Source organism: Micromys minutus (genome assembly GCF_963924665.1).
Source record: "Micromys minutus genome assembly, chromosome: 11".
NCBI lineage: Eukaryota > Metazoa > Chordata > Mammalia > Rodentia > Muridae > Micromys > Micromys minutus.
Window position 1 is genome coordinate 50,522,513 of NC_137980.1, and position 14,036 is coordinate 50,536,548.

At 47.0% G+C, this 14,036-nt stretch overlaps 1 protein-coding gene across 2 annotated transcripts in view; it reads left to right on the forward strand.

Annotated features, from left to right (window-relative positions):
• The window catches only part of NDRG3 (NDRG family member 3), a 59,721-nt gene extending 53,720 nt beyond the window's left edge, over positions 1–6,001 (forward strand). The window contains exons 14-17 of one of the 2 annotated variants that reach the window (XM_080924757.1): positions 1,947–1,982; positions 2,072–2,123; positions 3,304–3,342; positions 4,475–6,001. In XM_080924757.1, the coding sequence (XP_080780883.1) occupies positions 1,947–1,982; positions 2,072–2,123; positions 3,304–3,342; positions 4,475–4,656 (309 nt within the window). In that variant the 3' untranslated portion in view covers positions 4,657–6,001. The remainder of the gene's footprint in view (positions 1–1,946; positions 1,983–2,071; positions 2,124–3,303; positions 3,343–4,474) is intronic. The other variant, XM_080924758.1, reaches the window with a different exon arrangement.
• Positions 6,002–14,036: the final 8,035 nt, after the last annotated feature.

Consider the following 14,036-nt stretch of genomic DNA (forward strand, 5'->3'; position numbering starts at 1 on the left):
CAAATTTGGTGGTACAAAAAAAGAAAAAAAGACTTGGGAGGTAAAAAATCAGGAGTTGAAGTTTATTCTCAGCTCATGGCAAGTTCAGACTACATGAGACCCCTTCTCACAAAACATTGGACCAGCTAGATGGCTCAGAAAGTAAAGGCGCTCACTGCCAAGCCTGACAGCCAGTGTTGATGGTGGAAGAGAATTATCTCACACAGTTACCATCTTTGACCCCCCCCCTCTCTCTCTCACACACACACACACACACACACACACACACACACACACACACACACACCAGGCGTGATGTGCATACACACACACAAATAAACACAACTTTTAAAATCTAACCAAAAAACACACTACTCTTGAAGGGGACCATCCACATGAGCATGGCGTGTAGCCATCCACTGAAACTCGAATATGTTACCAGTGACCACACCACTGAAGAAGGTAACATCCGCCTCACCAGCCTTCCACTGCTTTTAGCTTCCCTAGGCAGGGTAGGGTCTTATGACCCTTTCTCTTTCTCTTCATCTTCCTCTTCCTTCTCCTCTTCTACTTTTTTTTTTTTCCTTATTTTAAAGAGACAGTAGCTCCCTATATGGTCACGGCTTCCCTAGCACTCACTGTGTAACTTGGACTGGCCTTGCCCCAGATGTCGAAGGACTCTCGTTAGGCATGTGCAGCGTCTTACTTCTAACCAGTTTTTAGCTTCTAAACTTTGCACAAGTCCCAGGCCTCACTAGTTTGTTCTATTTTATATCTGTCAGGCTAAGTGGTTGTTTCTCAGGCTTGTTGTCCTCAAATTGTTCCTTCTTAAGCTCAAGTTCTAATGCCTTTTGTGACATTCTTCTGTCTTAAATAATGGCTCCTACTTAAATAAAATTTTAATTCCATCAGTGAAACAAGGGATATATGATATATACGCACACACACATATATTATACCCTTAAATAATTATTTTATGTACATGAGTAGTTTGCCTGCAAGTGTGTGTGTGTGTGTGTGTGTGTGTGTGTGTGTGTGTACACCATATGCTTAAATGGACTGGTGGTGTCCACGCAGGTCAGAAAAAGGTGTCAATTCCCCTAGATCTGGAATTACAGTGTGTAAACTGCCATATGGGTGCTGGGAATCAAACCCTGGTCTTCTGGAAGAACAATATGTGCTCTAACTACTGAGCCATCTCTCCAGACCTTTCATATCCCTTTAAATAGAGGCAAGTCAGTGGACCTCTCTAGGGTCAAGTCATAACATCTGGAAGGAGGATGTTGGTTCCTGTCTGGCCAACGTGCACTGGGAACAGTGTTAAGTACAGACTGGCAGATGCTACACCTCTGTCGCAGGGTTAGAAATGCTAGTTCTCTGGCCTCATTGCACATCTATTCAGTTAGACTCCCCCGAGATAATACCCAACAGACAGGATTTAACAGAGGATTCCAGTACACACTAGCAAAGCTCTAAGACTGCACGATGAAAACCCTTCAAAAGTGAACAACGGCACCCCAAGATCCAGCTAGGGGAGGTGAGGAGGGACTGAACAGCTCTCCCCTCCTGATGGCACCATACCCTTTGTCATAGAGTAAGGACAATAAAGAGATGAAGGGGACTAGAAAGCAGACATGGTGACTAATGCCTGCACCCAGGTACTCAGGAAAAACTGAAGGACTGAGCAGGTAGTTTCTTTGGGTACAGTCAGAGCCAAGGTGTAGCTGGCAACACTGTCAGCACAAGAGGCCCAAAAGCCAGGCCTTAGCATCCTGTGGGTGGACAGCCTGGGCGTCTTGCTCAGGATTCTGTCCACAGGTACTGCCAGTGTCAAGGCATAGACCCAAAGGTAGTGAGTGCAGTTAAGCATCCAGGAACCTGCCATTAATTCCTGCTGTTTTGACTTGGGGTGTTGAGAGCACTCCTCCAGTGGAGGTTCACTGATGTAAGTGTTCTTCCTCTTCTAGATGGCAGACTGTGGAGGGCTGCCCCAAGTAGTTCAGGTAAGCAAGTGTTCGTAATACTTACATAATCTCACACACTGCTACCTCTCTACCTACACAAAAACTAACGCCCTCTTTGTTCCCCGCAGCCTGGGAAGCTCACCGAGGCCTTCAAGTACTTTTTGCAGGGAATGGGCTACAGTGAGTAGTATATGTTTTTTATTTATTATAAATTTATAGGTAATAGCATACGTTTAACATCTAGGAGGCCACAAGTCTGAGAACATGACCCATGTGCTAGTCGGCCTTAGGGTAGAGAACAACAGAGTATGGAACAGTCTTTCATCTGTGCATGTGTTTATAAATGTCCTCAGACTAAGACTGGTTTTGTTCGTTTGTTTTCTTTTATTTTGTTCTTTGAGACAAGGTATCTGTGTAGCCCTGGCTGTCCTGGAACTCTCACTCTGTAGACTGGCCTAGAACTCAGAGAAGATCCACCTGCCTCTAGCTCCCAAGTGCTGGGATTAAAGGCGTGTGCTACCAAGCTTGTCTTTAAGAAGTGACACTGAGCACACTGAGGCTCAACAATGTTCAGCATGCCTCCTAGGGCAGCAGGAAAGAGTGTAGCCATGAATCAGAGTATGTGGCACATCTGAACTCAGCAGATGTACTCCTGGCCCACAGAAACAAAGTAGAAACTCCAGGAGAAAAGACTAGTGTCATTAGTAGACTCTGTTCTGCCACAGGATGGGCTGGCAGTGTGTGTCCACACATGTGTGTGTCATGTGCTGCTGTGTTGGGCTATTACCTCTCAGGCCCCTGAGCTTTCTCATTTGTCACAGAAATTTACACTTCTCGAGGGGGAAATAAATAGATAAATATGTTTAACCCCAGGATAGACTTCTACCTAGTAGGCATTATGTCCATCTTTGTCCACTGGGTGGTGACCATTGATGAGCTGCCTCAGAAGTTGGGCCCTGGCTCAGAACTGTAGCTGACAGGTAGACCATGTGTGTCTTGTCTAGAGTGGCTATGTTGTCCCTGTCTGTGAGCTGCTACCAACCGAGCCCACACATAGCCCTCTGGCTCATCAGGAGGAAGAGTCCCCTCCTTGCCTGTTTTTATCCTTCCCCAGAAATACCTGACGATGCAACTGGACCCCAATCCAGGGTAGGGTGACTATGGCAGGAGGGTGGAATAGGCTCTCTGGTCTGTTTAGAGAAGTGGCATTAAAGTACTGACATCAGGCTCTTCTCTGGGACCTTGAAAGAAACGTTCATCCCTGGCCCAGTATCCTGTCAGCAGCATCTAGGCAGCCAAGGCTGTCACTTAGCCCTGTGGGTCACTAACCTGCGTTTTCCTGTGTCCATCCTTCTTCCAGTCCCGTATGTGCAGCTCAGTCATCTCAGCAGCGAGTCAGGTACCTCCTTGTGCTGGCCCTGCCCGCCTCCCAACTATGCTCTTCCTGCTGCATTGGCTGCCTGCAGCATGTCCGCCGTTTCCCTGTACAGTGAGAGCCCGATAGAACAGGGCTCAGTGTGTTCTGAGTTTACCCTACAGAGCAGGCCTGGTCCCTGTAAGAAAAGAGCATTCTGCTGAACTGCCCAGGCGGCCTCTCACCCTCTGCCAGGGTGAGAGCCTGAGCGAAAGCCAGCAGGGAAGGCCGCTCCTTCACCACCATCACCACTGCCTGTTTGCTAGCCCTTGAATTGAGCCCTAGGCAGGAATCAAAAGGGCCTGCATCCTTGGCTCTAGGTAGAGTAGCTTCTGTGAGCAGAGAGCACCACAGATATGGTCTCCTTTGATCCCTGTGATGAAAAGACAGCAGGGGAATGACTAAGGCTCTAGAATACTAGGCAGTGAGTCATTTCAGGGAAGCCCTGTGCAGGCCATGCTAATGCTGAAAGGATCTTACAGTCAAAGTAGTAACAGTAGCAAAAGAGGAGCCTAAATTAGTAACAGCAAAAAAGGAATCTAAATTAAACTCTCCTAGAGTCCCTCTCCTCTCAATCCCTGAACCCAACAACCTGTACCTCATCCCTGTATAGAGATGATCAGCGCCAAAACCCCTCTCCCCTCCACCCCATCCGTGTCTTCTCCCCAGAGGGCAACAGTATCTATCCTGTGGACACGGATGGTAGTCTTGTTGTATCGGGCTTGCACTGTGTTTGTGAAATACCTTCCTACTTGTGTGGTATGTTGTTCTTTCTTTGGTTTAGTCTTGCATGCACTGTAGGTTTTGGTGACCAGTATCTGTCCCCAAAGCCACCTTCCTAGTCACTGTATGAATGGCGTGGGCACAGCTAAGGGGCTTTACTCTGTAGGCTTTCCCATCCTGCTCTGAGGAGAATCTGAGGAGAATCCAGATGCAGAGGATAGCAGCAGCCTTGCATACAGTCACTCACCTACAGCACACATGCAAAGTGGGGGTCTTGTGTCATCCTGGGCACCATCTTAGTTGGGCTGGGAAAGGTCACAGATTTGCTGAGACTTGCAGAGCATCTGAGCTTCACCAGGGCTCCTCCTCCTGACCTCTCGGTTCTCTGTTACAGTACCATCTGCCAGCATGACCCGGCTCGCCCGATCACGAACCCACTCCACCTCAAGTAGCATCGGCTCTGGAGAAAGTCCCTTCAGCAGGTCTGTGACCAGCAATCAGTCAGATGGAACTCAAGAGTCCTGTGAGTCCCCTGATGTCCTGGACAGACACCAGACCATGGAAGTGTCTTGCTAAGCAGATGCTCCTCCCCTGGGCCATGCAAGTCCCTCCTCCTTGAGATGACCGCTCCATAATAGAGCATTTCATTCCGTCAGCTGGCCTCCACTTTCTTTCACTCATGCATGGCCACAGCATCTCTCTCTAGTAGCCTGGATTATCATCCTCTCCACCCTTTTTGTATGTACCAAGAACCACACCCATGCCATCACTGTAACATTCCAGCATCTTGATCTGATCTGATCTCCATATCTTCTCTTACCAGCCTTTCCCTATGCTCCCTCAAATATGTATCTGATGATATTCTTTAATTCCCAGCTCCATGTGTGTGCGAGCACGCGTGTCTGTCTGTGTGTGCATAGTTCTGTGATTTTAGACATGCTTTCTTGTAGTGCTTCTGCAAAGGGACTTTTTTGAATTCTCAGTGGCATTTTTAAGGGCAATATGCAGAGTGGATATCTGGGTGGGTTAGGCCACAGATTGGATTTTGGTTCCACTTGGACAACAAACAGTATTTGCAGAGTGGTTTCAGGAAAGAGCAGGTCTGAGGAACGTGGCACACTGTAGTTACTGTGTGGGCCATCGATCGCCTTGACCAGGAGAAGGGATAACTGTTACAGACAGGCAGGCAGGGCTGCACCACCTCCCCTGTCCACGTGGATCCATTCCTGTCACTGTGTCAGTCAGAGGGAGGGGTCTGAAGCCTGTGAGTGATGTCTGGTACACTGTGGAGTTTTCTCCAGAGAACTGGCCTCAGCTCTAGATTAGCCAAGGAAGATGGAAAACAAAGTGCCGGGCTTCACTCTCAGAGAGAAAGCGCTGTCCCTGTAGCATCTGATTCCACTTACCAGAGACCCACGAACCTGCAGGAAGTGCCTCCTGGTCTGATGGGGTGGCTCTCCATCCCTCAGTCCCAGAAAACGGAGTGATATTTAAAAATGCCATTGATGGCAAGGGTCTTACTGGGAAAGAGGAAGGACTGTTAGCACGCCATCATGGTAAATGGGTGGAGCCTAAGTGTCAGCAGACATAATGGAAGCGGAGTCACCTTGAAAGTGACCTTCTGGGAAGGTGTTAAGCATGTAATGTCCCTTAATACAAGGGAGGGGACAATCTCAGGGCAGCCCTGTCCAGGTAGAAATAATTTTGCTCCCTGTCTGTTGTTGGTAAGGGGTCATGATAGCCAGGGAGACCCTCTGGGAGATGCTGCCACACACAAGGACTCTGGACATATCCAGATGTGAGCCCAGCCAGGGTCATATGGTTCCAAATCTGAAGAAAAGATTTTTCACACACTCCTTGCTTTCTGCTAAGATAAGAAAGGTGTCACTCTGCCAGAGTGTGACTTTTTACAGATTAAATAAAGCTGTATATGTCTCATTGTTAACTGGCTGCTGGTGTTCTTTCTCTAAAGCGACTCCTCAAGGCTTGGAGTGGGTTTCTTTTACTGGTCTAGACTGTGCATTTTCTTACCTGTGATTACGTATCCCATTCAGTGACTCTTAGAAGAGGGAGGAACGGACACTTTAGAATAAATAATGGGTTTGAGATCTTGCAGTAAAGAGAGACTTCCTGAATTCCCATCTATGTGACATGTCCTGCTCTCTTCAAAACTCCCAGGAAGCCTGATAGCGCTGTTTTTGAAGAGGAGAAGCTTAAGCCCAAGGAAGCAAATCCATTTCTTTTGTTCCATCATCTGGACTTCCTGATCCAACTGTCATGTCATAATTTACAACCACTTTCCTGGGGTTCTCTTAAGACCGCAGGCTATAATTCTCCAGAAGCTGCTGTACTATGTCTGCTAAGAATAGATTTAGAAAACCTCCATCTGGTATAGGGCAGAAAGAATGGTCCACTCAGAATGGAAGTGAGCTTTGCTTATCTGAGGAATGAAGGGTTCAGGCGGGGAGCTGGCAGCTATAGCAGGTTTCTAAGGTTTCATGGAAACATAGTTTGCGTTCTCCATCTGATGGCCTCCTGGAGACTACCATCTAGCACGCCCTCATATACCTGCTGGTCCCCTATGGACTATTTGCCATAGAGACTGTTGTCTGTGGACCACAGTCTAACGTGACTGAAGAGAGAACTCTGGATTATCCTCCCAAGACACTGTTAGCCGCTGCGTCTACAGATGCTCTCACAGGATGGGATTCTTAATTTGAAAAGGAATGGAGCTGGGAAGATATGAGTGGGCCCTTTGGGTCAGTTCCAAGCTCTAGAACAAAACAGAAAAAGCCCAAAAAATTCCAAAAGACAAGATGGCCCTCCTAGCTCTGCACTAACCCTGCCTGAGCAGCAGGCAGCTCATCCTCCACATGAGGTCATCACAATGAAAATGGGATTAGAAGAAGCAAAGCAGCCTGGGTACTGTGCAGTTTCTGCTGCCTTTCTCCAACACTCTGCCCACCCGCTTTGCAGGGACACCACAGACAGTGCCTAAGCACATAGGATGTTGCTCACATGTGTGACAAATGATCTGATCTCTTGTGCAAACGTGGCCAGCACCTGTGTATCCTCGGCCTCACTGCCCCTGGCTGGGTCTCCTCTTCCCCAGTAGTTACCATGCCTTGGCCAGACCAGGAAGTGGCCTGGAGAGGTGTCCAGCAAAGAGCAGGTCCCCTGGGGCCCAAGGGTCCTGAAGGTTGTGGAACTAGAGCAAGGAAGTTGATCCCCTCCAATCCTCCCTCTGGCCCTGTGGAGTGAGTATTAGGAGCCTTCATCACAGGAGACACCACAAGCTGCCTGCTGTGTCTGAGGTCACACAGCTGGTCTGAGTTAGTCCCCTATGCTACCCATGGCAGACATAAAGCCAAGCACTTAGCCTGACCCTCATATTAATAGCAGCTCAAAAGGAAGAATTGCCTTGGTAGGGAGCAAATGCCTGCCCCCAGGAGGCAGCAGTCACACACACCCCTCCCCCCATCAAAGCAGCCCAGAGTCTGAGAGGAAGGGGCTGTCCAGAGCCAGTCCTAGGGCTCCAGCCTGCTTGGTGTTCCTCAACTCTGATTGGTGCTCCTGGGGTCTGCACAGAGGCAGCACAGACAAATGCTGCTTCTCCAGATGATGGCACAGAGCTGTAAGACTGGGGGGGGGGGGGACACAGAGGAGTTGTCATCCCCACAAGGCAGCATGTCTACTCAGTGGGGACTATTCCAGGACATGAATGTCATCCCATGGCATTAATGAGCAACATGCTCATCCAGGCCACGTGAGTCTCTAGGGCAAGGAAGGCACCCACCATGCCTTCTGCTGTTCTGTGAGCTGCTGCTTCCACCCCCTGGCAGTACCTGGGCAGCTGGAAGGAACCAAACAGGTGAAATTACATCTTGTCCTCTGAAAGCAATGAGACCATGGAGAAGGATTAGAGAGCACGGCCCCCGCTCGGAAGCACCATAGTATTGGAAAAGCAGCATTATCTAAGACACAGTTGATGTGTACACAGCCTTTTGTGGGCCTCACTGAATGTTGAGACCAGGAGCATGGGACTGTGGGGTCATGACAGATGAAACATTCAAATTGGGAATGGTTCACAAGGTTCACTTAAGCCTAGGGAACATAATCCCCTGTTCTTACTGTCATTTAAAAAGAAGAGAATATTTTAAAACTTCTAAGAAACAAGAATGTAATTAAAACTATGAAGGAACCCAACAAAGCAAATGAAAGAGAAAGAGTTCCTGGAAAAACTTATCACAAAGATATTCAAGACCAGGAAGGAAGTGTGGCCCCTGGGCTGGCTTTCCAGGGCACTATCTACCAGACCCAAATGTTGGGTGTGGCTATCCCCACGTCTCAGATGAGGAAAGGGAGCACCAAGAGGGGAAGAGACTAGTCAGTCCCTCAGAGCCTTGCAAGCCACCACTGTGCCACACAGACGGACAGACTCCCAGCAGCCATTGGCACCAATCACTGTTCAGTGTCGCTTCTGCTTGTGACTCCCATTCCAAGACCTCTTTGCTCCTCCTTGGCCCTAGCCATGGTCCCTGGCATGCCTGGAGAAACCACAGTGTCTTCTGACTATCCCTGCCACCACCAGGCCACAGGAACCAAAGGAGGATCATCAGCAAAGGCTGAAGATTCTTAGGAAGCTTCCTGAGAAAGCATGGGGTCCAGACAGACACAAAGGAAATGGAAAAGGCAGGCTAATGAGTGGAAGACACACACACACACACACACACACACAGCTCCCAAGCTGTTACACAGAGGTGGCAGGGACCAGTGGTGTTCATCAAAATGGAGCAAAGCCACAGCCTAGGAAAGACTGGTACAAAGCAAACACCTGGCAGTCTCTGCCTGTGAAGAAAGGGCTGGGGCTTGAACTGGCAGGAGGGCTCACTCCTGGTGTTGGTCAAGTGTCTGGATTCTAGCAGGATCTGTGGGCTGTGTTCCCTCAGTAGCTGTCTCTTCTGGTTTCTTTTGACATTGTGCTTCTGAGAGTCTACTGAGGAGTGATGGGAAGAATCCCATCAGAGGGAAAAACTCCATAGCAAGCCCCAGTACCTCTGGGCCAGGGACCTACAGGCAGGTAGATCATATCTGTGGGATCATCAGGTTTTTCCAAGACATCATGAGTATTTAAACATAGATCTCACTACCTCTGGGACTTTGATCAACAACCAGCTCAGGCTCCCAGAGGTGCCCAGACCCTGTGAAGGCTCCACAGAGAAGGCTCCTGCCAGTGTGCAGACAGACAGACTGCCGTGACACACCCACCTACACACCAGTGCAGATGACCAGTGTCCGTGCTGTTCTTACAAATAAACTCGAGACAAGAAAAACATGTAGTTCATAATTGTGGTAAGTACCCAGACCACGTTTATTCTACTTTAGCCCCACCACACCGTGTTTTTGTTTTTCAAGACAGGGTTTCTGTATTGCTGGCTGTCCTGGGATTTGCTCTGTAGACCAGGCTGACTTTGAACTTACAGAGATCTGCTTGCCTCTGCCTCACAAGTGCTGGGATTAAAGGTGTGCACCACCACCACGCCATTACTTCTCCTCACCTCTCCAATCCTCTCTTCCTTTCTACTTTAATATCAAAGTGTATGTGTGTGCACCCGAGCGTGCTCATGGATTTATATAACTTGTGTTGCACAAATGAGAGAAAATATGCAACCTCTAAGTCCCCCTTGTTTTACAAACCACCATGATCTCTAACTGCATACATTTTCCTGAAAATTAGGAGCAACTGAAACTCCATTGCATGTACATGATACTTTTTTTTTTCCACTCACTTGTTTATGGACACTGAGGCTGACTCTAAAGTTTGAGTATTATGAAAGTGATAAAATAGAGAAGTACAGGTTTAGTTTATTGACTTGAATATATGCACTTCAGGTGTATATAAAGGAGTGTAAGAATAAGTTTCTAAGATATTCCTGAGCAAAAGCCCCAGAATTTAAGATAATTGCATAAACAAATTATCCTAGAAATTTTAATGTTTTATGTCAAAACATTTAAAATAGGTTTAGGTCTAGTTCTTATTATCCAAAACAGCCCATAAATGCTTTTTTTTAAAAAAAAATAAAAATCACTTTATTGGGCTGAAGAGATGGCTCAAAGTTAAGAGCACTGACTGCTCTCCAGAAGTCCAGAGTTCAAATCTCAGCAACCACATGGTGGCTCACAGCCATCTGTAATGGGATCTGATGCCCTCTTCTGGTGTGTCTGAAGACAGCTACAAATGTACTTATATGCATTAAATAAATAATATTTCTTTTAAAATTATTTTATTGTAGAATTTGAAAATGAAAATATCACACATGTTAATATAAGCACTCAAACAAGCCCTTGCCTCGACCCAGAGTCCCTTTCAGTGACCTCCTGCACAGTTAGAATAGCCATTCAGTCACAGAGCCTCACTTTACCCTTTTACTTGCAATTACATTTTATGTATGTCCACACACAGAAGGAAACATCCATGATAAAGTTAAAACTAGAAAAAAGTAATTTTTTCATGACTTGTGTCCACTACCTCTTCTGTCCTTTCTCACCTTGTAATAACACCTTCCCTAGTCTCCTGTCTATGTGTGGTGTCCACACACTTGTATAGCGTTGAGACTAGGATCTAGAGATAACATGCAGTTTTTCCAACAACTGGGTTTAATATTATATAGATCTCTTCTAAAGTCACATCTTGATTTAGAGTTTGGATAACATATTAGGGTTCTCTAGAGAAAAGGAACAACCGTGTACATGTGGCTACACACGCTTGTGTATGTATGAAGATTGGCTCTAAGGAATCTGCTGTGTGGATGGGAAGCTGCAAAGTTGGTGAGAAGGATGAAAACCTGCGGAGAGTCGTTGCCCAGTCCTGGGACCCAGGGCAGTATTGAGCTTAACAGCTATGGTGTTTGAGTAGCTTCCCTCCTAGGCTCACATATGTGACCACTTGGCTCTCAGTGGGTGGTGCTGTTTGGGGAGGCTGGGGAACCTTTAGGAGGTCGAGCCTTGCTAGAGGAAGAATGTCACCGGAAACAGACTTTGAGAGTTCTTAGCCTTACCCCATTTCCAATTTACTCTACAAGCCTCGTGTTTGGGTTGAAGGTGTGATCTCTCAGCCTCTTATACCTGCTATGATGCCTCCCCTCCCACTGTGGACTCACTCACCCTCTGGGACAGTGAGCTAAAGTAAACTTTTCCGTAAGTTGCTTTTGCTCAGGATGTTTGTACCACAACAGCAAAAAGTAACTAATACAGTGAACTGGGTCATGTGCACACCTAGGGCGCACTATGGCCGGGGACAGTGCTGAGCATTTCGTGGACTTAGTCATTTCGCTCTGTCTCTTCTCATTGTGGACTGAAGAAAGAAAAGACGCATTTTAGGCTGACATTGCCGAAGAAGGCTTTAGACTGAGTGTGGCTTATGAGAAGACTGGGAGTGGTGACTCGTGACAAGCAGAGACAGGAATCAGAAAGTGTCGGCAGAATCAGGCTGAGAAGTGAGGGGTGAAGGTGGGAGCCATGAAAGTCAGAGAGCCAGAGGCTAAGGAGCAGATTACTTCACTGTGAGACCGAACACAACTGGAAGTGAAACTGTACCACAACAAAGGGTGCGGCAGTGGGAAACTGTACCAGATTCCTGTAGAGCGGCTGGGGAGACACCGCCCATCCCGGAGGAGCTGTAAAAGTTAATAATCACTGAGGGAAGAGGAAACACAATTCCCCTGATAGCATAGTTCATTGATAGCATTCCCGAGTGCCTGTAAATGACAGGACACACACACACAAACACACACACAGATATACACATGCATGCAAACACACACACAATTCCCACATAACATTGGAAGACTCATACTATAGCCTGATAATTAGAAACAATAACGTTTCATATTAGCGAGAAAGTTGCTAGCATGGAGAAGAAATAGTGGCAGGTATTAAGCGACCATAATTTATCTGGTGTCAGAGATAAAGGGCCAGTGATACTGTGACAGCACATTTAGCTAAAGGAAAAGGACGTGAGAAAGTTCAGAGTTGCTGATTATCCAAACTGGTACCATCCTGGCTCAGGGTATTAACAGGCTCTCTGGTTAAGATGCCATCTTTAGTCGATGGGGGAGGCAGTCAGGATAGAAAGAGATGTCAGCGATCTGTATGAGCGTAGGCTGTTTCCTAAGCCTGGAGTGTACTGGGATGTGTTCCTGAAGTATACATCCTCACAGATAGACACTGGAGCCTGGAGAAGCCACTCTGAGTTCTGCCCTCTGAGCACAGGCTGCCATTGTGGGTCACATTCTAGAATACTGGTGTGGTGGTCCCTAGAGAAAGAGCCAGTCAGACGAGGGTTGACTGGGGCAGGAAGGCGGCAGCTCACACCCAGGAGTGGCCTGATGGATGAATCGGCTCTACCGCTGGCATCTCTGCACCGCTTCTCCACATGGAGTCTCCTTCAGCTTCGAGTGTACTAGTTTACAGCAGACAGACGTGCAAATCTGTGTGGAGGTGAGTGCCTCCCCTCTCTTCACGCTACTGCTCGCACACAACTTTCATTCGAGTTCTTCGGAGAGGAAAATGAACCATGAGACTCTGACAATGCAAAGCAGTAGACCCAAACAGGGCGACACACATCTTCCTCTCAATAAGATGACCTCATTCTCCTCGTGGCCGGATAAAACTCCATTGTGTGGATTTGTCACGTCTCCTTCATTCATCTTGATGACAGCCATGTGAGTGAGGGGAGATGAAATCCCAACGTAGTTTTTATTTACACTTCCCTCATAGCTAAGAATGTGTTGGTTTTATTTTTATGTATTATTATAGTGCGCTTACTGTGGAGGGAAGGGCTGTGAACATGTCTCAGCACACGGGGAGGCTCACGGACAGTGTCATGGAGTTTTTCCACCTTTACTTGGGATCAGACTTACGTTACCAGCTTGGACCGCAAGTGCTGAGCCACCTCACCAGGCGTGGACTGCCTTCAACAACCGTCTGATTCACGTGCTCCTTTATTAACCTTATGAGATTTTTTTATACAAAACACTGACTTCGATGTGTTATTAATGAATCTGATGTTCTGTTTCATGTGCATTGATGTTTTGCCTGCATGTATGCTGTGTGATGGTGTCAGATCTTGGAGTTAGAGGCAGGGGCAAGAAGGTGCCATGTGGGTGCTGGGAATTAAACCTGGATCCTCAGGAAGAATAGTCAGTGTCTTTAACCGATGTCTCCAGCACCTAACTTTGATGTTTTAAAAGTTATTATTTTTAATTTATCTGCTTATTTGTGAAGAATAGCCTATGTGCATTGGTGTCCTGAGGAAATAAGACAATGTGTGGGGTTCTCTCCCTCCGTTTGGTGGTTCTGGGAATTGAACTCTGGTCATCAGGCTTGGGAACAAGTGCTTCTACCCACTGAGCCACTTTGAAGGCCCTCCAATTTTAACTTTCTGGGTTCCTTTTTGTTAATTTAGTTGTTTTTGAAACAGTGTTTCTCTTTGGCTGTCCTGGAACTCAGAGATTTGCCTGCTTCTGCCTCCTGAGTGATGGGACTAGAGAATCATGTCTTTTGTGTAATAAAAATATTACATGTGTGTATGTGTGTGCACATGTGCAGTAGTCCTTGTGGTGACTTGTTTAGGGTGATTGTTACTTGACTCTTGGAGCTTTTTATTTTCTTTTTTGCATACATATATGTGATAAGTGTGCATGACTATGTAAGTGCACGTGTGTGTATCCCTGTGTGTGCACATGAACAAAATAAGGGGGAAAAATGGTAAGGCCAATGCTTGTTGTCCTGGTTAGGGTTTTCCTGCTGTGAACAGACACCATGATCAAGGCAACTTTTATAAGAATTATTTATTTATTTTATGTGTATGAGTGCACTGTAGCTGTCTTCAGACACACCAGAAGAGGGCATCAGATCCCATTACAGATGATTGTGAGCCACTATTTTGTTGCTGG